The sequence below is a fragment of the Pelophylax lessonae genome (genome assembly GCF_965119305.1).
Source record: "Pelophylax lessonae genome assembly, chromosome: 2".
In the NCBI taxonomy this organism is placed as follows: domain Eukaryota; kingdom Metazoa; phylum Chordata; class Amphibia; order Anura; family Ranidae; genus Pelophylax; species Pelophylax lessonae.
Window position 1 is genome coordinate 566388697 of NC_138769.1, and position 23665 is coordinate 566412361.

General features: G+C 40.3%; 1 protein-coding gene across 3 annotated transcripts in view; it reads left to right on the plus strand.

The window, feature by feature from the left end:
- The window catches only part of RBMS2 (RNA binding motif single stranded interacting protein 2), a 199519-nt gene that overhangs the window by 154207 nt on the left and 21647 nt on the right, over positions 1-23665 (plus strand). For all 3 annotated transcript variants that reach the window (XM_082245172.1, XM_082245171.1, XM_082245173.1), the window contains exons 4-8: positions 6813-6904; positions 11427-11584; positions 16519-16598; positions 21515-21624; positions 21747-21793. In XM_082245172.1, the coding sequence (XP_082101298.1) occupies positions 6813-6904; positions 11427-11584; positions 16519-16598; positions 21515-21624; positions 21747-21793 (487 nt within the window). The remainder of the gene's footprint in view (positions 1-6812; positions 6905-11426; positions 11585-16518; positions 16599-21514; positions 21625-21746; positions 21794-23665) is intronic.

Sequence of the window (23665 nt, forward strand, 5' to 3'; positions counted from 1 at the left end):
ATACCAAATCGTACGTTTTTTGTTTTAATCAGTACAGTTTTCATCCCATAAAAAATCGGAAGACCAAGACCACGCATGCTTGGAAATGAAAGAATACATTACAATATAATTGCATCACTTCCAAAGTTGTATTCTGTCGTGCGAGAATTTTGGTAACTTTAGCACCCTCTTCATTTTTGATATGAGACTAGCATGCAAATAAAAAAAAAAAAAAAAAAAAAAAAAAGACGATCATTTGTTCGATATTCTCATCGTGTTGTTGTAAACCCCATTTGTGGAATTTGAGCTAAGCACATCTGTACTGTTTACTTATCTCTCTCCAAAGCTCTAAATGTTGTTTCTCTCTGGTGCTTCGTTTATCTGTTATCAGAGTCACTTCTGAAAACACATGAGATAACATGAGCTGAAAATTTGTGTTGGGTAGGTTGCTTAACCACATTAAAGAGGAGTTCCCGTCACCTGTGGCAAAAATAAAAGTCTGACTTTAACAAAAAAAGGCACTCACCTGTCCCAGGATCTAGCAGTGACCTCACCCTAGTCAGTGTCACCCACTGTTTTTGGTCCCGGTGCCGGCATCTTCACTATGGGCTTCACAGCCGGTTGCCCACTGCGCATGTGCGAGTCTTGCTGCGCATTGTGAGTGGTGGATGCAGTCTTCTGGGTCCTGTCAGTGTTCCAGAAGACTTCAGGGGGGAGAACCGCAGTGTACCTGTCAAAATTGGGTACCCATTTTCTCCCGCTCCTCAAAAGTGAGGGGAACAAGTCATTAAAGCGGAACTCCCCTTTTGGGTGGAGTTTTGCTTTAAGTTTGGTTTAAATAAAGAATTAAGAAAAAAAATTGTGTCAGTTTACACCCACCTATATCCAATCCGATCCGCTGAAACAAATGGATGGAGATCCACTCCACTTCTATCTAGTGGATTGGATAACAGTTGGGTGTAAACGGACAGATGATCCATTTTCCATCCAACTGCCAATAGAGGAGAGTGGGGACTGTGTCTGTGTCTGCTCTGCATAAGCAGAGCAGACACAGACCAGCCATCTGCCTGCTCAGTGTGGAATAGTGGACAGATCCCTGCTGAGCGAGGGCCTTTATACGTATCTCTCCTACCGCTGATCTTTGCTTTGTTTTAGACTACAGTGGCTGAAATATCTTTTGCATCTGACACACTTCTGGGAGTGTGAGATTCTTGGTTCCCTGCCACTGTATACACTGTGGTTATGTCCACCAGCATCTGCTGCACTACTGTGTCTTGTAGTGACCAGGGGCTAGCGAATGGAACCGCAAACACTAAGTTGTTGGTGGGATCTTTTTGACAACTTAAAAATGCTAAGAAAAAAGTGTATAAATCTTTTGATCCCCTCCTCTGCATGCATTAGGTTGGCAGATTTTGGATGTGGCTTAGTGTAGATGTGGGTGTTGTATCAGGTGTCACAATTGTAAGGTAAGTTGAATTAAGAATACATGCCTGCTTGGGAAGACTGGGAGATCCATATGCTAGCGTCACCCAGTCCAGGCAGCACTGACGTGCTTACCTGATCACTGCAATTAAAGGACTACCAGGGGTAGTTGGGTGACCAGTCATTCTAGACATGGAGAGAAAGTTTGAGTATCTGGAATAACAGGAAATTCCTGCCCGGAGGCAGAATGGAGCTCCACTTTCATTAAATTCCTGGATACCTTTAGATAGGATTAAGCATGTGCTATACAATCCTTTGTTTTGCCCAGAGTTCAGTTTTAATTAAAAGCCCATGTCTTTGGCTATGTAATTTTTGACAATCAATATGTGGATAAGTTATGAAATATAAGTGTCAAAACTATTTATCTTAAATAGAATAGTGGATGTGAATGCCATTTTAAGGGAGGATGGTCCCGGAAACTCGTTTCTTACAAACATTTTTTATTCTATACAAGATTTCTGCTTTTCTGGTAGCTCTACTGTAATAAAGCCTTGTACACACAATGAGAATATTGGGCGAATGATTGTCCGTTTTTTTTTTTTTTTGGATGCTAGTCTCGTAACGAAAATGAGGTTATTTAAGTTATGAAAGTTCCCATACAACAGAATACAACTTCAGAAGTGATGCAATGTGTTGTAATGTATTGTGTAGTTTCGGAGCATGCGTGGTCTTGGTTTTACGATTTTTTCCTGGCGAATGCTGTCCCGTATAAATGAATATCGTACTTTCTGGTATCATATGAGAAAAATGTTAAAGTTTGTCTCTTCGGAAAATTATGCATGAACTGTCGTGATCGGCTCTCAAACTGTGTACTAACGATCAGATTATCGTATGATCGCTTCGAAAGCAAAAAAACAAAAGGGTTCAAATGAACCTGTGAGAATAGAAATAAGGCTGCTGACTTGATTTTAAAGGTGCAGGACTAGCATGAGCTTGGCTTCACTACTTGATGAGTCACTGACCAGGAACCGGTATGCAGGATAGACATTCAGTTTTTTCTTTTGGTTTTCTCGTCTGTCAATGGTGGAGCCTGGTTAACCTCCCTAATAAACATAAGAGTACACACAGCCTATTTCTGCACTGGAACTACCTTTTGCCAGGAACAGAAAAGCAGCTGTGTGCAGTTAGTGCTCACAAAATGATTCCCTAGAGCGGACTTTGTGCGTACATGGCAATCTTCATTTCCCATAGAGGAGGTTCTCCTGCACTGCCCAAAGTGGATGGATGGATGGATGGATGGATGGATTAAACATCATTCTATTTGAGCTTTACATCCATGTACATGAAGCTTTGCTATATAGAAACAGCAGGTATAGGCTCAAAAATTCTGTTAACCGAAGAGGAAAGAGCTAGCATGAAGGGCAATGTACTGTGTTAAGTGGAATGTGGTTGTAGATTGCTTCACTTTGCACATCCATGCTCTTGGCACTGGCGTACGGATTGCAAACGTTCTTGTACATCTAAACAACTGCAGACAGTTAGACAGAGCCCCATAGCAATGAGCTGAATTTCAGCATGTTGCATTGGACACTGAATATATCATAAGCTTGTACAAACAACGATGTAGCTAGAGACATATGCGCCTGAGTGTAAACTATGGGATGCTGGCTTTTCGGCTGGTTCTTTCCCCTTGCTGCCCACTACATAAAAAAAACTTTTCAAAGAGAGGTATGGACATTTAGGGAAAAAATAAAAAAATAACATTTATACTTGCCTAAATGGATGCAGAATCGATCCAATGCTGCATCTGTGCAAACTGAACGATCAAATGCCACTGATCGTTCAGTTCTCCCCCTCTGTTCTGAGCAGAGAGTGGGGACTATCAGTCATCGACTCTCTGTTCTGGCCCTCCAGTGCTCACTGTAGCGCTGCTCTGTGGAGGGGACAGGAAGGGCCAGCTCAGGCTCTGAGTAGATCGATGAGAGGCTGAGCCAGGTGATGGTCCAGGCTTCTGGGTTGATCCCTAACATATGTTTGGGATCTTTTCAGAGCCTGGAACGGCTGTGTGACGTCAGCCAACAGCGGACTTTAGCCTGCTGTCAGCTGAAAACATGTAACAGGAGTGTAGAACAAATTGTGCTCCTGTGACTTACAGGAGGAATATAGCCAAAATAGCTTTGCCCATAATTCTCCTTTTAATGCAGAGCATGCTGATTGGAGAGGGGTGGCAGGTGCGTCTTCCACAGCAGCGCATTTTGATGCTTCTCTTTCTTCTCTATGCTTGATCATGTGACATAACAGATTAAATGACCAAGCCCAGAGGATACATGTATGAGCTTCACTGCACCCTACACCAGCAGATTTGTTGTTTGCCTCTGCAGTGGGAGATGAGATTAGGTCCTGTCCACTCATGCGGAACCATGCATTAAGGCATATGTCAAGGCAAAGTATGAAATACATATTTCATACTTCTCTACAATACATTATTATTACTACAGTTTTTATATGGCACTGACAATGCTTTGCATATAGTACATTCATAATCGTTTCTGCCCCCAAGGAGCTTACAGTCTAAGGCCCCTATCTGACATGCATGCGCACACTAGGGTCAGTTAAGACAGGTGCTAATTAACCTACCAGCATGTCTTTGGCGTTCACAAAGAATTCAGAGTGCCCAAAGGAAACCCACACAAACATAAGGAGAACATGAAAACTCCTTGCACGTAGTGTCCTGGATGGTATTCAAACCAAGGACCCTAGTGTTGTGAGGCAGAAGTGCTAAGCACTAAACTACTGTGCTGCACATGCATTTTTCTCAATATTTTATGCCTTTAAACTAGAGATGCACCTAAATTTCGGCGGTCGAAACATATCGGTGTATTGCATTTTGGCGATAAGAGTTAAAGGTGCCGATAATGGCACCAAAAATGCAGTGACTTTATTGCAATTTTACTATGTTTATAGTGTTTTTTTCATAGGTCATGTGACTCAAAAATGTAACACCGATGCGTTATTGATGCATTCTTGCTGCGTTTTCAATGCATTTCAACAGGGAGGTGCATATTTTTTTTTTTTTTTTTTTTTATAACTGACCAAAAATGCAGCAAGCAGGATTTTTAACACCACAACGGATGCGCAATGGACCAGTGAAGACATACGTAGAATTTAAAGACATACATTTTTCTTGAGTTAAAGGTGCCAATAATGGGCAACAATAAATTCATATTAATTTAAACTCATGATATTAATTCAAAAGTTGAACATAACACAATTCTATATAAAAGCATACATTTTTTTAAAACTGTCATTTTCGGTTTGGGTTTTCGGCCAAGTGCATCCTGCATTTTCGGTTTTGGCACCAAAATTTCTATTCGGTGCACGTCAATTTTTAGGCTCCATTTACACCGGAGCGTATCGTTTTTCAGGTGTTTTTTTGCAGGTGTTTGGAGGAAAGCATTGACATCTTACAAAAAACTCTTGTAATCTGCCAAAAAAGAAGCTCGCGACAAAACGCGTGAAGGGGGTCATTGAAATGAATGGGATTTTGCTTGTTGGGCGTTTTGAGTCTTCAGAGATGAGCATTTTACAAGCTGATAAACGCTCGGGTGTGAATGGGGCCTAAACATAATGCAGAAAAAATACATATAGATGACCAGAAATATAGTGCACTCCTACTTTCCTCCTTGACATGACTACACAGTTTATTTTTGTTCCGAATTTCAATGCACATTGTCAGTTCTGTCTACATGCCTCCCCTCTTCTCTCACTCTCCATTCTTCGGGTTGCAAGAAAGAAACTTACTCGCTTCCCCCATCAACACAGACAATGCTGACAAGGGAATCCCTCCTGCTGAGCCATTGTATTCTCCCATATGGGAGAAGACAGTGGTTATTGCTAGCAGCTATACCATCCGCTAGCAATAATCACATGTGTAAAATCCAGGTGATCAATCAAGTTGGGTACATTCAGCCTGCTAATACATGGTTTGAATCTCGGGCGGTCTCTGCTGAACTGGCCGAGATTCAAACCGTCTATAGCCGGCTTTAGCCAAGCACCTGGCTACACAGCAAAAAAAAAACTTTCAATGGAATATTTAGCAGACTAAACAGGAGCAAAAAATGAAAGATTATTGTTGGGGTTTACATACACTTTAAACATATGTAGCACAATTTCCAGCCGTTTTGCTAGATATGGGTCCCCCTGGGTTACCGCTAGCAACAACAGTACATTTAAGCATGTTCTCCAAGTGTGAGCACTGAGATAATGACCAGTCCAGTATCTTTGGGTTTTTTGTATTTATTTGGTAACTTGGATGGGAGAAGGGATGAGTGGGGATACTCCTGCAACTAAACTAGGCACATTTGGCAGAGACACTTGAATATCGCTGTTTGGCACTGACTTGACGCTGGCTGAATGCCTATCAACGCTGACTTGATGCTGGTTAACGCTGGCCGGATGCCTGTTAACGCTGAATTAACTGAGGACTGCTTTCTGACTAAAAGAGTCCTCTTCTAGCTCCCCTAAGCACTCCTGCTGAGGTAGCCACTTGAATACACTGCTGCACTGCTGTACACTTTAGGGCCCACACCGGCACCCCCTTTCTCTCTCTAATCTTCAGGGCTTAGATACTGGCACCCACTTTCTAAGCCATCACTACTGGCTAGCTGGCTCCCGGATCTCTTTGACCTTCTGGAGTTGCCCCCTCTCTCAGGCAGACCCCTGGGCAGTTTTGAGTACTCACAACACTGTTTTTCCAGGAAACTTCTGCCCAGCAGCTCCACTCGGTCAGCAACACTCTGGATCCTTCCTGTAGCCCAGCTCAGCCTCCGGTCCTCTAGGCCGACTGCCCAGGTCACCCTCGCTTGCTCTGACAGGAGGAGAGACAGCCGTCAGCCTCCTCCTGGGACTCTGCTTCCCACCAAAGACACTCTGTCACATGCTCCCCTTAGGCTTTTACTCAGTCCCAGGGTGCATTGCAGCAAGCTCCGCCCACTGAGACAGCTATAAGCCCTGGTGCGCTATTGGCCAGGTTTCCTCCACTGTCCAATAAGAACCCTCATTGGATACAGTGGGTAGACTCCCCAGACTCAACAGACCACACCTGGAAACATATGACAGGCTAACTTAATGATCAAGCCCCCCTGATAAGCAGACAGGGCCAATATATACTTTTCCTAGCACCTACCTAGGAGGGTGCTACACATAGATAGTTAGGGCCATTAGAGGTGACCACACCCTTACGGAGCAGAGGCCTAGTTATTACTGTGACTGATGTGACCTCTGTGTCTGTCCCTTTATAACAAAGGAAAATCTGTTTTGCAAGATCGGATGTATCTTTCACAGTTCAAATATAAAAACTTTTATATGTTAATGTATGCTTTAATGATTTGACTTTCTTAATTTCTCTGCAGGATATGGATTTGTGGATTTTGATAGCCCTGGAGCTGCTCAAAAAGCAGTATCTGCTCTGAAAGCCAGTGGGGTGCAAGCCCAAATGGCAAAGGTATGTTGCTAAGTATTTATCAGAGGTCTATATACAAAGAAAAACCCAGATCACAACTTGGGTTCATAGCCTGGGAGGACAGCAATGGAAATACAGGATAACCTTCCTCTAGTGCAGGGGTGTCAAAATCTATTTCATTGTGGGCTGCATCAGCATTAGTGTTGTCCTCAAAGGGCCGGTTGTATCTGTAAGACTATGCATCTACTTACATAGAAGTATGCAGTGTAGAGTGTAGAGTTCAGGAGTGCACTACATACAGATTGTAGAGTTCAGGGGTGCGCTATGTACAGACTGCAGGGTTGAGCAGTGTATGACATACAGAGTACAGGGTTTATGGGTGCGCTATGTACAGAGTGCAGAGATTAAAAGGTATGCGGTGGACAGAATACAGAGTGCCCCCCATCCCCCCCCCAAAAAAGCTTCCTTACATCTCATCTGCCTGGCTCTAGTACCTCCTGGCAGTGTAGGTGGCTCTCACTTGAAGGGAGATCATTGTTCTGCACTGCTGTGCCCTGCTGTGAGTGCATGCAGGGTAGGCAGGGATCTGCAAGAGCCGGATATGGCGGAATGGAGCTCCACCACATTCCAGCTGAAAAAAACCCTGGGTGCGAGGGCCACATGAAATGGCCTGGTGGGCCGGATTCGGCCCGCGGGCCTTGTGTTTGACACCTGTGCTCTAGTGTGATGATTATATAAGAACAAATGGATCTAATGGTCTTTATGGACTATTGACTAATACATTTATATTTATTCAAACTTTTTAATTCCTGTAGCACCGGCTCATTATGCATGACATTTCTAAACTTTTTACAATGTGTTCTTTAAGGCCTCATGCACATTGGACGTTATCAAAACGTCAGTAGAAAGCTGTAGCTGTAGAAGGTGTTTTTCAGCTTTTTTGCAGTAGTGTTTTTTAGATTTTTTTCAGCTGAAGCATTTTTTAGCTTTTTTTTTTTTTTAAGTAAAACTATACTCCCACAAAAGCTTATGGCTCAAAAACGTTGATAAACGCCGAATATTTTCATACACCGCGTTTTTTAGCTTTTATCAGTGTTAAATAATGGTGCTGTATCTTAAGGGCATTGAGACCTGAACATTGTACCAACAGTCATAACGGTCACTGCCATACCATTTCACTACTACCACTGAGGGCTCTAATAATGGAATAACTCCATCATGTAAGACAAACTTTTTTTCATTATTTCACAGAAAAAAAAACAGTTATCAAAATGAAATATACGTATAACTTTGAAAAAAAAGAAGAAGACATTTACTGATCCTAGAGGTTATAATTTAGTCTTCTTTCCTCCTTACCCTTGGTCTATTAAAAAAAAAAAAAGCTAAATAAATAGAGATGCATCGAAATGTCAGTGTCCGAAACATATCTGTCGAAAATGGTGTTATCTGCATTTTCCCGATAAGCAAAAAAGGTGCCGAAAACAATTTTGCCGCAATTTTGCCATGATTTTACTGTGCTTATGGTTTATTTTTCATAAGTCACGTGACTTAGAAAAACACATCAATAACACACCTGTGTTAGGCTTTTGATGCGTTTTTATACTGACCAAAAATGCAGCAAGCAGGATTTTTATCACCACAACGGACGAGTGTTTTTTTTTTTAGGGTTTCTTGCACTAAACAATAAATTCATATTCATTTAAATTCATGATATTAATTAAAGTCAAATATATAATTGTATATATAGATATATATATATATATATATATATATATATATATATATATAAAACTGACTTTTTCAGTTTCAGTTTTGAGGCAAATGCATTCTGCATTTTTGGTTTCAGCACCAGAAGGTCCCACAACCTACACCAACATGGCTACCTCTTCAGAAAATGTATTTGTATAAAGAACATACAAGTAAAAATATTGCACCACAGGTCCCGTCGTCCATACCCTACCACCCCGAACCCCCAAGCCACCCTCGTACCTCCCGTATCCACCATCTTTCCTCTTAACCCTTTGCCTATATATATATATATATATATATATATATATATATATATATATATATAAAGCAAAATTAAATAGTAATATTATATTATACTGCTAGCTGGATTACATACCCTGCTGTCAGATTTGGATAGGAAATGATATACAAGCTAAAATGTTATTTGTGAGTATGTTTTTGTTTTTTACAAAATTCCCAACTGCCTAGCTCTACTTATACCACTTTCTGCATTACATTCTATTCTGAAAATTGAGATTCAGAATATAAAAACCCATTCAAACTACACATGGTAAAACAGATAAGGTCTTGTGCAGTGAAAACTGGAAGCCAGCATTTAATGATTAAAGAGCAGCATTGTTTTCACTGTATTTTTATAACCTCGAGTATGTACAGTCTTTTCGAGGGCACTGTTCCCAAGGAGACTGGCAGTGCAATCAAGTGCTTCCCCTAATTTAATAACCGGAGTTTCATGAAGAGTTTTTTCATTTATTGCAAAAAATATGTATCTATAGATTTTATGTGTGTGTATGTATATGTGTATATATATATATATATATATATATATATATATATATATATATATATATATATATGTGTGTATATGTGTATATGTGTGTGTATATATATATATATATATATATATATATATAGTGTGTGTGTATGAGTGTGTATATATATATATATATATATATATATATACAGGTCCTTCTCAAAAAATTAGCATATTGTGATAAAGTTCATTATTTTCTGTAATGTACTGATAAACATTAGACGTTCATATATTTTAGATTCATTACACACAACTGAAGTAGTGCAAGCCTTTTATTGTTTTAATATTGATGATTTTGGCATACATCTCATGAAAACCCAAAATTCCTATCTCAAAAAATTAGCATATTTCATCCGACCAATAAAAGAAAAGTGTTTTTAATGAAAAAAAAGTAAACCTTCAAATAATTATGTTCAGTTATGCACTCAATACTTGGTCGGGAATCCTTTTGCAGAAATGACTGCTTCAATGCGGCGTGGCATGGAGGCAATCAGCCTGTGGCACTGCTGAGGTGTTATGGAGGCCCAGGATGCTTCGATAGCGGCCTTGAGCTCATCCAGAGTGTTGGGTCTTGCGTCTCTCAACTTTCTCTTCACAACATCCCACAGATTCTCTATGGGGTTCAGGTCAGGAGAGTTGGCAGGCCAATTGAGCACAGTAATACCATGGTCAGTAAACCATTTACCAGTGGTTTTGGCACTGTGAGCAGGTGCCAGGTCGTGCGGAAAAATGAAATCTTCATCTCCATAAAGCTTTTCAGCAGATGGAAGCATGAAGTGCTCCAAAATCTCCTGATAGCTAGCTGCATTGACCCTGCCCTTGATAAAACACAGTGGACCAACACCAGCAGCTGACATGGCACCCCAGACCGTGGGTACTTGACACTGGACTTCAGGCATTTTGGCATTTCCCTCTCCCCAGTCTTCCTCCAGACTCTGGCACCTTGATTTCCGAATGACATGCAAAATTTGCTTTCATCCGAAAAAAGTACTTTGGACCACTGAGCAACAGTCCAGTGCTGCTTCTCCGTAGCCCAGTTCAGGCGCTTCTGCCGCTGTTTCTGGTTCAAAAGTGGCTTGACCTGGGGAATGCAGCACCTGTAGCCAATTTCCTGCACACGCCTGTACACGGTGGCTCTAGATGTTTCTACTCCAGACTCAGTCCACTGCTTCCGCAGGTCCCCCAAGGTCTGGAATCGGTCCTTCTCCACAATCTTCCTCAGGGTCCGGTCACCTCTTCTCATTGTGCAGCGTTTTCTGCCACACTTTTTCCTTCCCACAGACTTCCCACTGAGGTGCCTTGATACAGCACTCTGCGAACAGCCTATTCTTTCAGAAATTTCTTTCTGTGTTTTACCCTCTTGCTTGAGGGTGTCAATGATGGCCTTCTGGACAGCAGTCAGGTCGGCAGTCTTACCCATGATTGCGGTTTTGAGTAATGAACCAGGCTGGGAGTTTTTTTAAAAGCCTCAGGAATCTTTTGCAGGTGTTTAGAGTTAATTAGTTGATTCAGATGATTAGGTTAATAGCTCGTTTAGAGAACCTTTTCATGATATGCTAATTTTTTGAGATAGGAATTTTGGGTTTTCATGAGCTGTATGCCAAAATCATCAATATTAAAACAATAAAAGGCTTGCACTACTTCAGTTGTGTGTAATGAATCTAAAATATATGAAAGTCTAATGTTTATCAGTACATTACAGAAAATAATGAACTTTATCACAATATGCTAATTTTTTGAGAAGGACTTGTGTGTGTGTGTATATATATTTATATATATATCTATATATATATATATATATATATAAATAAATAAAATTAGGAGTAATACTGTAAGCATATCGTTTTTCATATAGTGCTGGACCTGAGTCCCTGCTGGGGTCCAACTTCTTGTCTAAAGCAGCCACTTTTATTTATTTATTTTTATTTTTATGGCATACTGCTTACAAATGTCACATATTAAAATGTGTGTTTTGTCATGATCTGCCTTGTGTTGAATATACAGCAACAGGAACAAGACCCCACCAACCTGTACATCTCCAACTTGCCGGTCAGCATGGATGAGCAGGAGCTGGAGTCACTGCTGAAACCTTTTGGACAGGTCATATCCACTCGTATCCTGCGTGATGCTAGCGGGACCAGTCGAGGTGTTGGTTTTGCAAGGTGAGAGTAATTTTATAGCCTTAAAGTGATATTAAAGCATTGTTTTTTTTTTTTTGTTTTTTTTTTTTTTAAAAACAAACAAACATGTTCTATTTACCTGCTCTGTGCAATGGTTTTACACAGAGCAGCCTGCATCTTCCTCTTCTCTGGTCCTACGCCGGAACTCCTGGCTCCTCCCTGCTGCCGGGTGCCCACACAGCAAGCAGCTTGCAGTTCCCATTCACGCATGGAGCCATCACTTGACCCCGCCCCCCCATCTCCTTATTTGCTCACTGGCTGTGATTGACAGCAGCGGGAGCCAATGTCTTCCGCTGCTGTCAAAAGCCAATCAGAAGTGAGAGTCCCGGAAAGGCAAGGCTCTCGTAGACATCACTGGATCAAGAGGGGGCTCAGTTAAGTTTTAAGGGGGGGGGGAGGCTGCTGCACACAGAAGTTTTTTAATGCATTAAGGTAAAAGGCCTTTACTAACACTTTAAAAGTATCAGGCCTACTATGACAATGGATTTTCTTCATGCCTTGAGATAACCTAATTAAAGAGTTGGCAAATACTTTTGATTTAGAAAAATCTTCCAATTCTCAACTGTTCTGTATAGTTAAGTGAAGAAGCCTTAAAATCACGTCATTCCCTTTCCTCCAGTTGCAAAGAAATTGATAGCATATTTGTGTGGAATCCAAAACCCACAATGCCAGAATTTGTGAGCAAATCTAGAATTGAAACTTTCAATCTTGTTAAAAACAGGAGTATGCAGTAGAGGAGACCATGGCATGTCACAACAGTGAAATAGAACAGCTAATCAGTAATAGATTGCAAGTTGTTATTGAATAACTAATGAACTTAGAAACCTCTGAGGTTTTTCACATTGTAAAACTGTTTCTGTGATGCTAATAATACGTAGTGCAGATGTGTCCCCCTAAACCCAATTTTTTGGGGGGGCTTATTCATCAGCTCTTTACAGAGGGCAAAGATTTGAGAAAAAACTTGGCAGGGCAACCAGTCACCAGCAGCAGGTTTGGCTTGCGGCTCTGGATTGTGTGATTAAAACCCACAAGTGCTGTCTGCATGGAGTATAAAGTTCATGTTCTTTCTAAAGAACCATGTTCTCTGAATTTACATGGCTTTCTCCAGGACCTCTGTTCTCTGAATTTACATGGGTTTCTCCAGGACCTCTGGTTTCTTTCATTCAGAGGCATGTAAATTCGGAGAACAGAGGTCCTGGAGAAACCCATGTAAATTCAGAGAACCGAGGTCCTGGAGAAACCCATGTAAATTCAGAGAACCGAGGTCCTGGAGAAAGCCATGTAAATTCAGAGAACCGAGGTCCTGGGGAAAGCCATGTAAATTCAGAGAACAGAAGTCCTGAAGAAACCCATGTAAATTCAGAGAACATGGTTCTTTAGAAAGAACATGAAACCCACATTTACATGGGTTTCTCCAGGACCTCTGTTTTCTGAATTTACATGGCTTTCTCCAGGACCTCTGTTCTCTGAATTTACATGGCTTTCTCCAGGACCTCTGTTCTCTGAATTTACATGGGTTTCTCCAGGACCTCTGTTCTCTGAATTTACATGGCTTTCTCCAGGACCTCTGTTCTCTGAATTTACATGGCTTTCTCCAGGACCTCTGTTCTCTGAATTTACATGGCTTTCTCCAGGACCTCTGTTCTCTGAATTTACATGGCTTTCTCCAGGACCTCTGTTCTCTGAATTTACATGGCTTTCTCCAGGACCTCTGTTCTCTGAATTTACACGGGTTTCTCCAGGACCTCTGTTCTCTGAATTTACATGGCTTTCTCCAGGACCTCTGTTCTCTGATATTACACGGGTTTCTCCAGGACCTCTGTTCTCTGAATTTACATGGCTTTCTCCAGGACCTCTGTTCTCTGATATTACACGGGTTTCTCCAGGACCTCTGTTCTCTGAACCCATGTAAATTCAGAGAACAGAGGTCCTGGAGAAACCCGTGTAAATTCAGAGAACAGAGGTCCTGGAGAAAGCCATGTAAATTCAGAGAACCGAGGTCCTGGAGAAAGCCATGTAAATTCAGAGAACCGAGGTCCTGGAGAAACCCATGTAAATTCAGAGAACCGAGGTCCTGGAGAAACCCATGTAAATTCAGAGAACACGGTTCTTTAGAAAGAACATGAAACCCACATTTACATATGTTTCTCCAGGACCTCTGGTTTCTTTCAATCAACCAAAACATACTGATAGGTTAAACCAAACCCAAGAACAAAAAAATCAATCTATATCACGCCTTACCATTTACCATTTACATGCGGTAACTGCTTTAGATTCATTTTGCTTTTGTAAACTACCAATTCCATTAGTCTGTCATGTTAAGAAGGTTAACAAATGCAGAAATGTTTGAAGTCCAGCCTGGGTGGATGCATCCATAGATACAGTGGAGGATTGAGGGGAGCCACCCTGGAGCAAGAAATGTTCTTTGCATTATTACCAGGTGAAAATACAGGAAAAAAGTCAGAAAAAGGAAAACTAATACAGCCGCACTATATCTAAGAACTTATAAGCTTCAAAATATTCATATATTTGTTTTGGATTTAGATTAGTTAGACTTTCTCCCAATTTGGATCTAGTGTATGTGGGATTGTGGTAGGTACCCTTTTTAGAGACATTGGGAAAAAAGCTGCGTAATATGTTGGCACTATGTAATTAATTAGGCATGTTTTTATTGGCTCCTATGATAGGTTGTTGTATGTCACAATTTTTGCGTGTCCTTAAATAATGCCCTATGGGTTTAAGATAGTTCTTAACTCCAACCTTTGGAATTGTATGCTGCCCTTCACATAGCTTTATGTATTACTGTGAGATGATAGCCTTGGCTTCCAGTAATGGCATAAGGAATCTTTACCTCCATTTTTCATTCCACCTCTTTAGAGTACATGACATTGTCATTCAATTTATGTGATTCCTTTTTAGATGAATAGTTGTTCTTCATGCATATATTGTTTTTAGCCTTCTTTTAGCCTACCTTACCTTCACTGTTATTATGTCTAGCACTGGTTATTGCTCCAGAATTTAATTGTCATTGCCTTGGAAATCTGTTTCTACTGACACTGAAATCAGAGCTAAACTTGCTAAATTGGATTTTTGGCAAAATCTCATCTGCCAAAAGCTGCTTCTTCTCACAGTTTTTTAATGCTCTGTATACACTCTATGATGCATGTATAGAAATTACATCATCAGATGCTACTTAATGGCCAAAGGGGATACCTGGGAATCCCGAATTAGCAGCAGAAGAAATGGTGGGGGACAAAGCCTGCATCAGACAGCGCTGGGGAAGGTGTGTGCCATAATTCATGCACATTATGGTAAGGGTGCACCCGCCAGCACACAATTTACTTCTGGTTCATATCTGTGCTGCTGTTGACATAACCCTATGTTAGCAGCAGTGCCGACATGTGAACAAACCAAAGCCACGTACTCCCCTTTAGGGATGCACCGATCCGATATTCGGATCGGATATCGGCGCCGATATGGCCATTTTAGATGGATCGGGGGATCGGCAACATTGACCGATCCACTGGCCGATCCGGTTTTTGCTTAGTAACGGCTCAGCCATCCCTTACTTGGTGCAGTAGTAGTATGGGATGGGAGCCGCTACTTCCTGTATAGGTCCGGCTCACAGGCGGAGTGATATCAGATGCACTCCGCCTGTGAATGGAGGAGCCTTACACATGAAGCAGCGGCTTTGCTCTGTACTGCAGCGGCTTGCTTTGTGTGTAGCTCCGGATCGGTTCTGGTATCGGTATCGGCGATTTCACAATGCCAGATATCGGTATTGGATCCAAAAAAGTTGGATCGGTGCATCCCTACTCCCCTTCCATGGTCAGAAATTGAATATGTGACAACATTTTGAGGCGTGACATTTTTGGTATCTGTTTACTTAATGCAAGCTCATCGTTTGTATTTTACAAAAAAAGTGGGATATTATATTGTGTTTGTGTGCACTAAAATTCATTTGAGCTTTTTATACTGAATATAAAGATTTAATAACCAGTAGTGCAATTATTGTGTGACAAAAGAAATGAAAGCCAACAGCCGCTATTTTATTCGACAGGGTCTAACAGTATATAGTGTTTGGGGGGGTTTAAAGTAGGATACAAAGCAAGAACGAAGCATAAAACTGCTTCCAACCTCCTTCTAACACCTCTTCAAACTACCCTGTAGAAGGAAGATCCATATACTTACCTATTCTCAGGGTGCTCCACTGGACAGTACCCCCCATACCCCCCATCCCAGAAGTACATCTCCAAAGAGATTGGGGGCAGTCTCCTAGGTGTCAAGGCAGAGGCATTGTTTTGCTGGGAAGGAAATCATTGTATGCACATAAAGAGAAAGAGGGGTGGTGGGTAGATGGAGTTCTGTAGTCCTGGCAAGCAGTTGGTTGGGATTTTAGGTCAGAAAGTAAAGAGGATTCTGGATTTCTGGCAGATCAGCAGTTATATTTTCAGTTCTTAAAGCGATAAAGCACTGGGAGGGGATATTTACATGTATTCCAGAGATATACTGGATGTTTTTCTTTTTTTCTTTTTGCCCTGACATACGCATATGTTTTTTTTTTTTTTTTTTTCTCTCCCGAAAAAATGGTAAAATACGGCCAACATAAGGCTTATAGTAGACAGTAGATCAGAGATTCTAGAAATGGTGTTTTTTTTATTTTATTTGCGCCAATCCACTATGTATTGTACAATTAAATGTAAAGCACCTTGATAAAACAGTTGAGAGAGAAGGACATTGCAGAAAGTAACTAGATGAAAATATGTAAACTGTACTTGTAATAAAATCATAAGGAAACACAGCAAGACAAATAGTCATATTTGAGTTGTGACCCATGTTGTCACTGAATTATTCTAAGCAGTTTTCAGCTGTGAAAGGGACAAAAGCGGATTAAAATATACTTTCTTATTTAACAGAATGGAATCTACAGAGAAATGTGAAGCTGTGATTTCTCATTTCAATGGAAAATACATGAAAACGCCCCCTGGTGTCCCAGGTAAGCAGAACATCTGTTCAATTTCAGCAGCTCTAATTTATAGATTCTATTTATACTCACAGCTAAAACATAGTCAACACTTTGGTATACAGTAAACCCCCCTCCATTGCGGGGGTTACGTTCCGGACCCAGCCGCGAAAAGTGAAAATCCGCGAAATAGAAAAACCCTATTAAAATGCATTGTAGGCATGTTTATTTTACTGTCACTGTACGTGTAAAAGCACTTTAAGGTCTTTAAACACACTTTTAAAACAATAGAAACTAGAAACTCATTTAAACACATAAAAGATACTGAGAGACATAGCAAGAGCTATGGAAAACACAAAAATATTTCATTTTTAATGATTTATATAGTAAAATAACATTACAAAAAAAAAACGCAATATACCGGGACTGCAAAAACTGAACCGCGATGGAGCGGGGGGTTTACTGTATAACCAAAAAGCAGAAGAATTTGAGCAGGAATGATAGTTTGCACAATAGTTGTTACAATATATGCTAGCGGTACTCAAAGCTGAACTCCAGGTATGTTCTGTATAATATGTAATATGCATACTTACTTTGGTCAAAGCTGGACCAATATAGGTTTGCAATAAGAGTCATACCTGGAGTTCAGCTTTAACATCTATGTGTAACCTAAACTTTTTTTTTTTTTTTTTTCTATTTTTTTGGGGATAGAGTAGGTAAGGGTCAAAAAAAAACCTTTTTTTTTTGTCTGTATGCCATTGGGAAAATGTCTCCAGAGTGACATTTGGCAGTTGTCCCTTGAACCTGTGTTCCCATTGGAAGATTTCCCCTTACTTCTGGGAAAATGTTGTATTTCCTCTCTATTTGAGAGGAAAGGGGAGGTAATATGGCGCTGTCAGGCTAATAAATAGGAAAAAATAAATAAATATGTCTTAAAGTGCACTGGTGATAGGTGAATAAGAACCAGAATATATAAAGCTTCATAAAGTGAATCCTTAAAGAGTGTAAATAAGTTTGAATAAATTGGTTATAAAATGTGTATCTATATAATGATAAATAAATAAAAAAAGTTTAAGATATAGGTGATACAAAATCAATGTGTAATCTTAAAAATATATATATAACTATATAAAAAATTTTTTAAAGTGATGTTGTAAAAATCTTCCACATATACTTAAAGTGCTAATTAATCAATCAGATATATATTGTGCTAATGGGCCAAACGGTAAATAACTTTGTATAAATCTGTGCACATAAAAAATCATAAATAGTGTCCAACAAATAAGATAGCATAAATAAATAAATAAATATAAAACGAATATATAGGAAAATTGTCCATATAAATAGCCAAATATAGCAAATATAATCGAGTCCCAAAAAAAGGGGTGATGAAGTAGGGATTTGACAGGATAAATGGATTACAGGACTTCCAGAATGATGGGGGTGCTCAATACAGGAATCAGTGCTCCCCTCCTATTATTCCCGCACTCACCAGATGGTGGTACCCCCACAGGGGTAATAAGCGTTTGGGGTGACTCTTGGAGGTCCCTCCGAAGGTTGGCTAGCAATCCACTCAAACCCGACTTCGTATCCTATTCCAGGGAAATTTGATGGAAAATCCCTCCTCTTAGAGTACTCCAAAAAGGTTTGAGAGATCCGGATGAGGAAAGAAAGAAGGGCTTGGTTGCAAAAACTTTATGGGTTGCTGGTTCAAACGAGCACCGCCTCTTCGGTTGAGAACCACCTTCACTCAGTTCACCAATCAGGGAATGCAGAGAATCTCTGTCCCTCCTTATCCTTCCTCATTCCTCATGTCTGCATTAGACATGATGCAGACATGAGGAATGAGGAAGGATAAGGAGGGACAGAGATTCTCTGCATTCCCTGATTGGTGAACTGAGTGAAGGTGGTTCTCAACCGAAGAGGCGGTGCTCGTTTGAACCAGCAACCCATAAAGTTTTTGCAACCAAGCCCTTCTTTCTTTCCTCATCCGGATCTCTCAAACCTTTTTGGAGTACTCTAAGAGGAGGGATTTTCCATCAAATTTCCCTGGAATAGGATACGAAGTCGGGTTTGAGTGGATTGCTAGCCAACCTTCGGAGGGACCTCCAAGAGTCACCCCAAACGCTTATTACCCCTGTGGGGGTACCACCATCTGGTGAGTGCGGGAATAATAGGAGGGGAGCACTGATTCCTGTATTGAGCACCCCCATCATTCTGGAAGTCCTGTAATCCATTTATCCTGTCAAATCCCTACTTCATCACCCCTTTTTTTGGGACTCGATTATATTTGCTATATTTGGCTATTTATATGGACAATTTTCCTATATATTCGTTTTATATTTATTTATTTATTTATGCTATCTTATTTGTTGGACACTATTTATGATTTTTTATGTGCACAGATTTATACAAAGTTATTTACCGTTTGGCCCATTAGCACAATATATATCTGATTGATTAATTAGCACTTTAAGTATATGTGGAAGATTTTTACAACATCACTTTAAAAAATTTTTTATATAGTTATATATATATTTTTAAGATTACACATTGATTTTGTATCACCTATATCTTAAACTTTTTTTATTTATTTATCATTATATAGATACACATTTTATAACCAATTTATTCAAACTTATTTACACTCTTTAAGGATTCACTTTATGAAGCTTTATATATTCTGGTTCTTATTCACCTATCACCAGTGCACTTTAAGACATATTTATTTATTTTTTCCTATTTATTAGCCTGACAGCGCCATATTACCTCCCCTTTCCTCACATTTACCAAATATAGTTATCTATATTTTTGAGGTAGGCTGCAGTCAGTTATTTATTTAATTTTCTCCAAAAGCGCGGAAACTTTCCCCCTACATTCCTCTCTATTTGAGCTGGTGATAATGGTCACCAGTGCAAATTGAGGGGTGAATCTTCCCAATGGGCTCATACACTCACCGGCCACTTTATTAGGTACACCTGTTCAATTGCTTGGTAACACAAAATGATAATCAGCCAATCACATGGCAGCAACGTAATGCATTTAGGCATCTAGATGTGGTGAAGACAACCCACTGAAGCTTAAACCAAGCATCAGAATGGGGAAGAAAGGGGATTTAAGTGACTTTGAACATGGCATGGTTGTTGGTGCCAGATGGGCTGGTCTGACTATGTCAAAACTGCTGTTCTACTGGGATGTGCACACATAATAATAATAATAATAACCAACTCTCGGGTTTACTGAGAATGGTCATAAAAAGAGAAGATATCCAGTGAGTGGCAGTTGTGTGGACGAAAATGTATTGTTGAGGTCAGAGGAGAATGGGCAGTCTGGTTCAAGATGATAGAAGGGCAACAGTAACTCAGATAACCACTTGTTACAAACCAGGTATGCAGAATACCATCTCTGAATGCCCAACGCATAAAACCTAGAAGAAAATGGGCTACAGCAGCAGAAGACCACACCTGGTGCCACGCCTGTCAGCTAAGAACAGGAAACTAAGGCTACATTTTGCACAGGCTCACCAAAATTGGACAATAGAAGATTGGAAAAACGTTGCCTGATGAGTCTTGAGTTAAGCTGCGACATTCAGATGATAGGGTCAGAATTTGGCGTAAACATGAAAGCATGGATCCATTCTGCCTTGTATCAACGATTCAGGCTGGTGGTGGTGTGGGGGATATTTTCTTTGAGCACACTTTGAGCTACTTGGTACCAACTGAGCATTGTTTAAATACCACGGCCTACCTGAGTATTGTTGCTGACCATGTCCATCCCTTTATGACTACAGTGTACCCATCTTCTGATGGCTCCTTCCAGCAGGATAATGCACCATGTCACAAAGCTCAAATCATCTCATCACTGGTTTCTTGAACATGACAATGAGTTCACTGTACTCCAATGGCCTCCACAGTCACCAGATCTCAATCCAATAGAGCACCTTTGGAATGTGGTGGAACGAGAGATTTGCATCATGGATGTGCAGCCGACAAATCTGCATCAACTGCGTGATGCTATTATGTCATTATGGATCAAAATCTCAGAGGAATGTTTCCAACACCTTGTTGAATCTATGCCACAAAGAAATAGGGCAGTTCTGAAGGCAAAAGGGGGTCCAACCCAGTACTAGCAAGGCGTACTTAATGAAGTGGCAAGTGAGTGTAGAGCAGTGGAAACTCGGTAGAAGGTCTAACCCCTTTTCTAATGTAACCAACACTAAAAACAAAAGTTTTGCCTGGAGTTGCATTTTAAATCGGCAAAATTGTACCCTGTCCTTGAAAGGCAGAAATGTTGAAGAGATTTGTTTTCGTTTTGTAAGAATGCCCATCTTCCCCTGTCAGATATAAGGGTATGGTAACCAGATAATGCACCCGCATAGTAGTCCGTAATGCAGATTTACAAAATCGGCGTCTTTGGAATAGTTTGCATAATTGCAGATGAACATAGTTTTGGCATATACCAAGTTGCTGTTAAAAGATTATTATCTTACCTGGCAGGGGAGATACCATGATCACGAAGGTGGTTCTCCCAGGGCGAGGCTCAGCCATTGCACTCTAGCTGTGCTGACCCCTTAAGTTTCCCCAAATGCGGGAAACTCAAATGCATTTTTAAAAAAGTAAAAGTATTAAAAAAAATAAAAGATTATTATCTGATTATTATATATTTACAAAGACTTCACACTTGACTGTCTCATAGGAACTTACTATTACTAATCTTAAGGCTCATCACACACATTACAATCTGACAGTACAATCATTGTAAATCAGCGAAGAATGTACAATCCGATTATAAGGTGTGTGCTGAGTTTAAGGGATATTATTCTATTTAGTGGTGAGCTGTATAACTTGTGTCAAGATTAGCAGTCCTATATGAAAGCATAATCTATATTAGCTGCATCCTAATGCTGTGGGTAGGTAAATAAATATCTTACCATAATCCTTTTTCTTCAGCACCACAAGAACCCCTCCTTTGTAAGTTTGCGGATGGAGGACAAAAAAAAAGACAAACCCAGGGGAAATACATTCAAAATGGACGTGGCTGGCCACGAGAGGGAGAGACGGTAATACAATACAAAATTCTCTCATTCCGTTTTCTTCATCTTTTAACATTTATTTTTTCTGCAGTTTTACTGTACATGTTCTATTTGTATTCCTATTATATCAGTTGTTCTTTGTTTCTTAGGGTGGAATGACGCTGACATATGATCCCACAACTGCTTTGCAGAATGGGTAAGACTTGGATTTTTTGGTATTGCCAATAATTTGTGTGCTATGTCTGCCAGTTTTTTCATAAAAGGAGCTGCTTCTTTTCAGTACATGAAAAACAAAAGGAAAGACAAGAGCCAGAACCCCATAGTATTTAATAGATGAATAAATTACACTCGCTAAGATAACACGTGCCAGGCATAGCAGTCTGGGTTGCCTGGAAGTTGGGCGTGATGGAGTATAAACTCGGATCTCTGCCTTGGCCACCAGCAAGGGGATGATAGCACGCTTGTGTTGGAATTAAGCCACTGTCACTAGATGAACACCGTCGCTTGATAACCCCGGAGGTGGAGGCCACCCAACATAACCAATGTTCACATGGGCAGGAAGATTACAGGGATGCGTTTTCACTCTTCTTCCTCAGCCTCATATTTTAGTACATGTTGAGTATTATGGAAATGTCTTGCTATGAACAATCTGCCGATTTGTAGTTTACTTACGTAATAAGAAAAAGGAGTCCTTTGCAGAAAGCACTGGGCGGCTCTATATGAGAAAGTCTATAGGCTTAATTCACTAAGCTACAGCCATTGTTATTTGCCCTAATTATAGTAAAAGAGCTGAAAATATTAGTCGTGTTGCTTATAACAGCTATTTGTAATGACAAATATACATGTAGTATATTTAAGTTGAGCAGTTTATGCAGATATCGGCACAATAATAGCCTCAATTTTCCTCAGTTTCTACAATTTCTAGAAAATGGTGATAATGGATCTTGTGATAAAAATGCAGATTTGGGGAAGAAATGTACAAACGGGCTAAAATTAAAATATCTTTTTTCCATGTTTCTGCTACTGAAACTAATAGCTGTTGCCCTGTTTAGGGTGGGATATATTAGAAGTTATTTTTTGGTGAAAAATAGGCAGAAGGTCAACTGGCAATGTCTACTACAAAAAGAATTCATCATGTTTTACCCATGGCACAAATAGAGTGAGAACTGGTTGAGGAAACTGGACACAAGCAAAAGTTTTAAAAGTCGTATAAATAGTCCCCTAGGTCTTATATTTTTTTTACTTTTAAGGAAAGTTATGATATATGTGTGCTTGTTTTTCCCAAATGTACTTGAAAGTTATTTTTGATGAAACCAAGAAGGAAATCATGACACGCAACCATGGAACATGGTATACATATGTAATGAGCAATATGGCTGCCGCCTTTTGCATATACCTAATTATAGCATTGATGCTTTCAAACAGCATTTTGTTAAAAATATTTATATTCACACTGGTCTCTTCCATTGAGGAGACCTGCAATCAAATGTTACATGTACACATAGTAGCTTAAATATCAGTATTTAAGCTATTGGAACACACTGATATTATTCACAGTACCAAACCATAACCTTACCCATCACCCTTCTTCCCTACCCTTAGATGCACTTAGCTATCCAAACCTTTGGTTTATTTTTGCTCTGTGTAATTTCCTTGTAGTCATGCCCAGTACAGGGTGCTAGATGGCCTCTGATTTGAAGGCAAAGGCCTAAGGTGTCCAAATGACCAGATAAGCATATGGGGTGAATGTTGAGCTAGGTGGTTGTCAGATGGACCTTTTATTCACTTAGGGCTTTTTCTCTGTTGTGATAGCTGAACCCCTTAGGGTCCATTCACACTAGCGCGACTTGTCAGGCAACTTGGTCGCCTGACAAGTCGCGGTCGGTCGCTCGCCATTGAGTAGTACAGGACCCGTTCTAATAGGAGCGACACAAGTCGCTCCGACTTAGAAAAATGGTCCTGTACTACTTTGGGGCGACATGCATTGACTTCAATTATATGAAGTCCCTGCAAGTCGCGCCCTTCACAGGTCGCCCCAGCAAGTCGTGTCGCGCCAGTCTGAATGGGC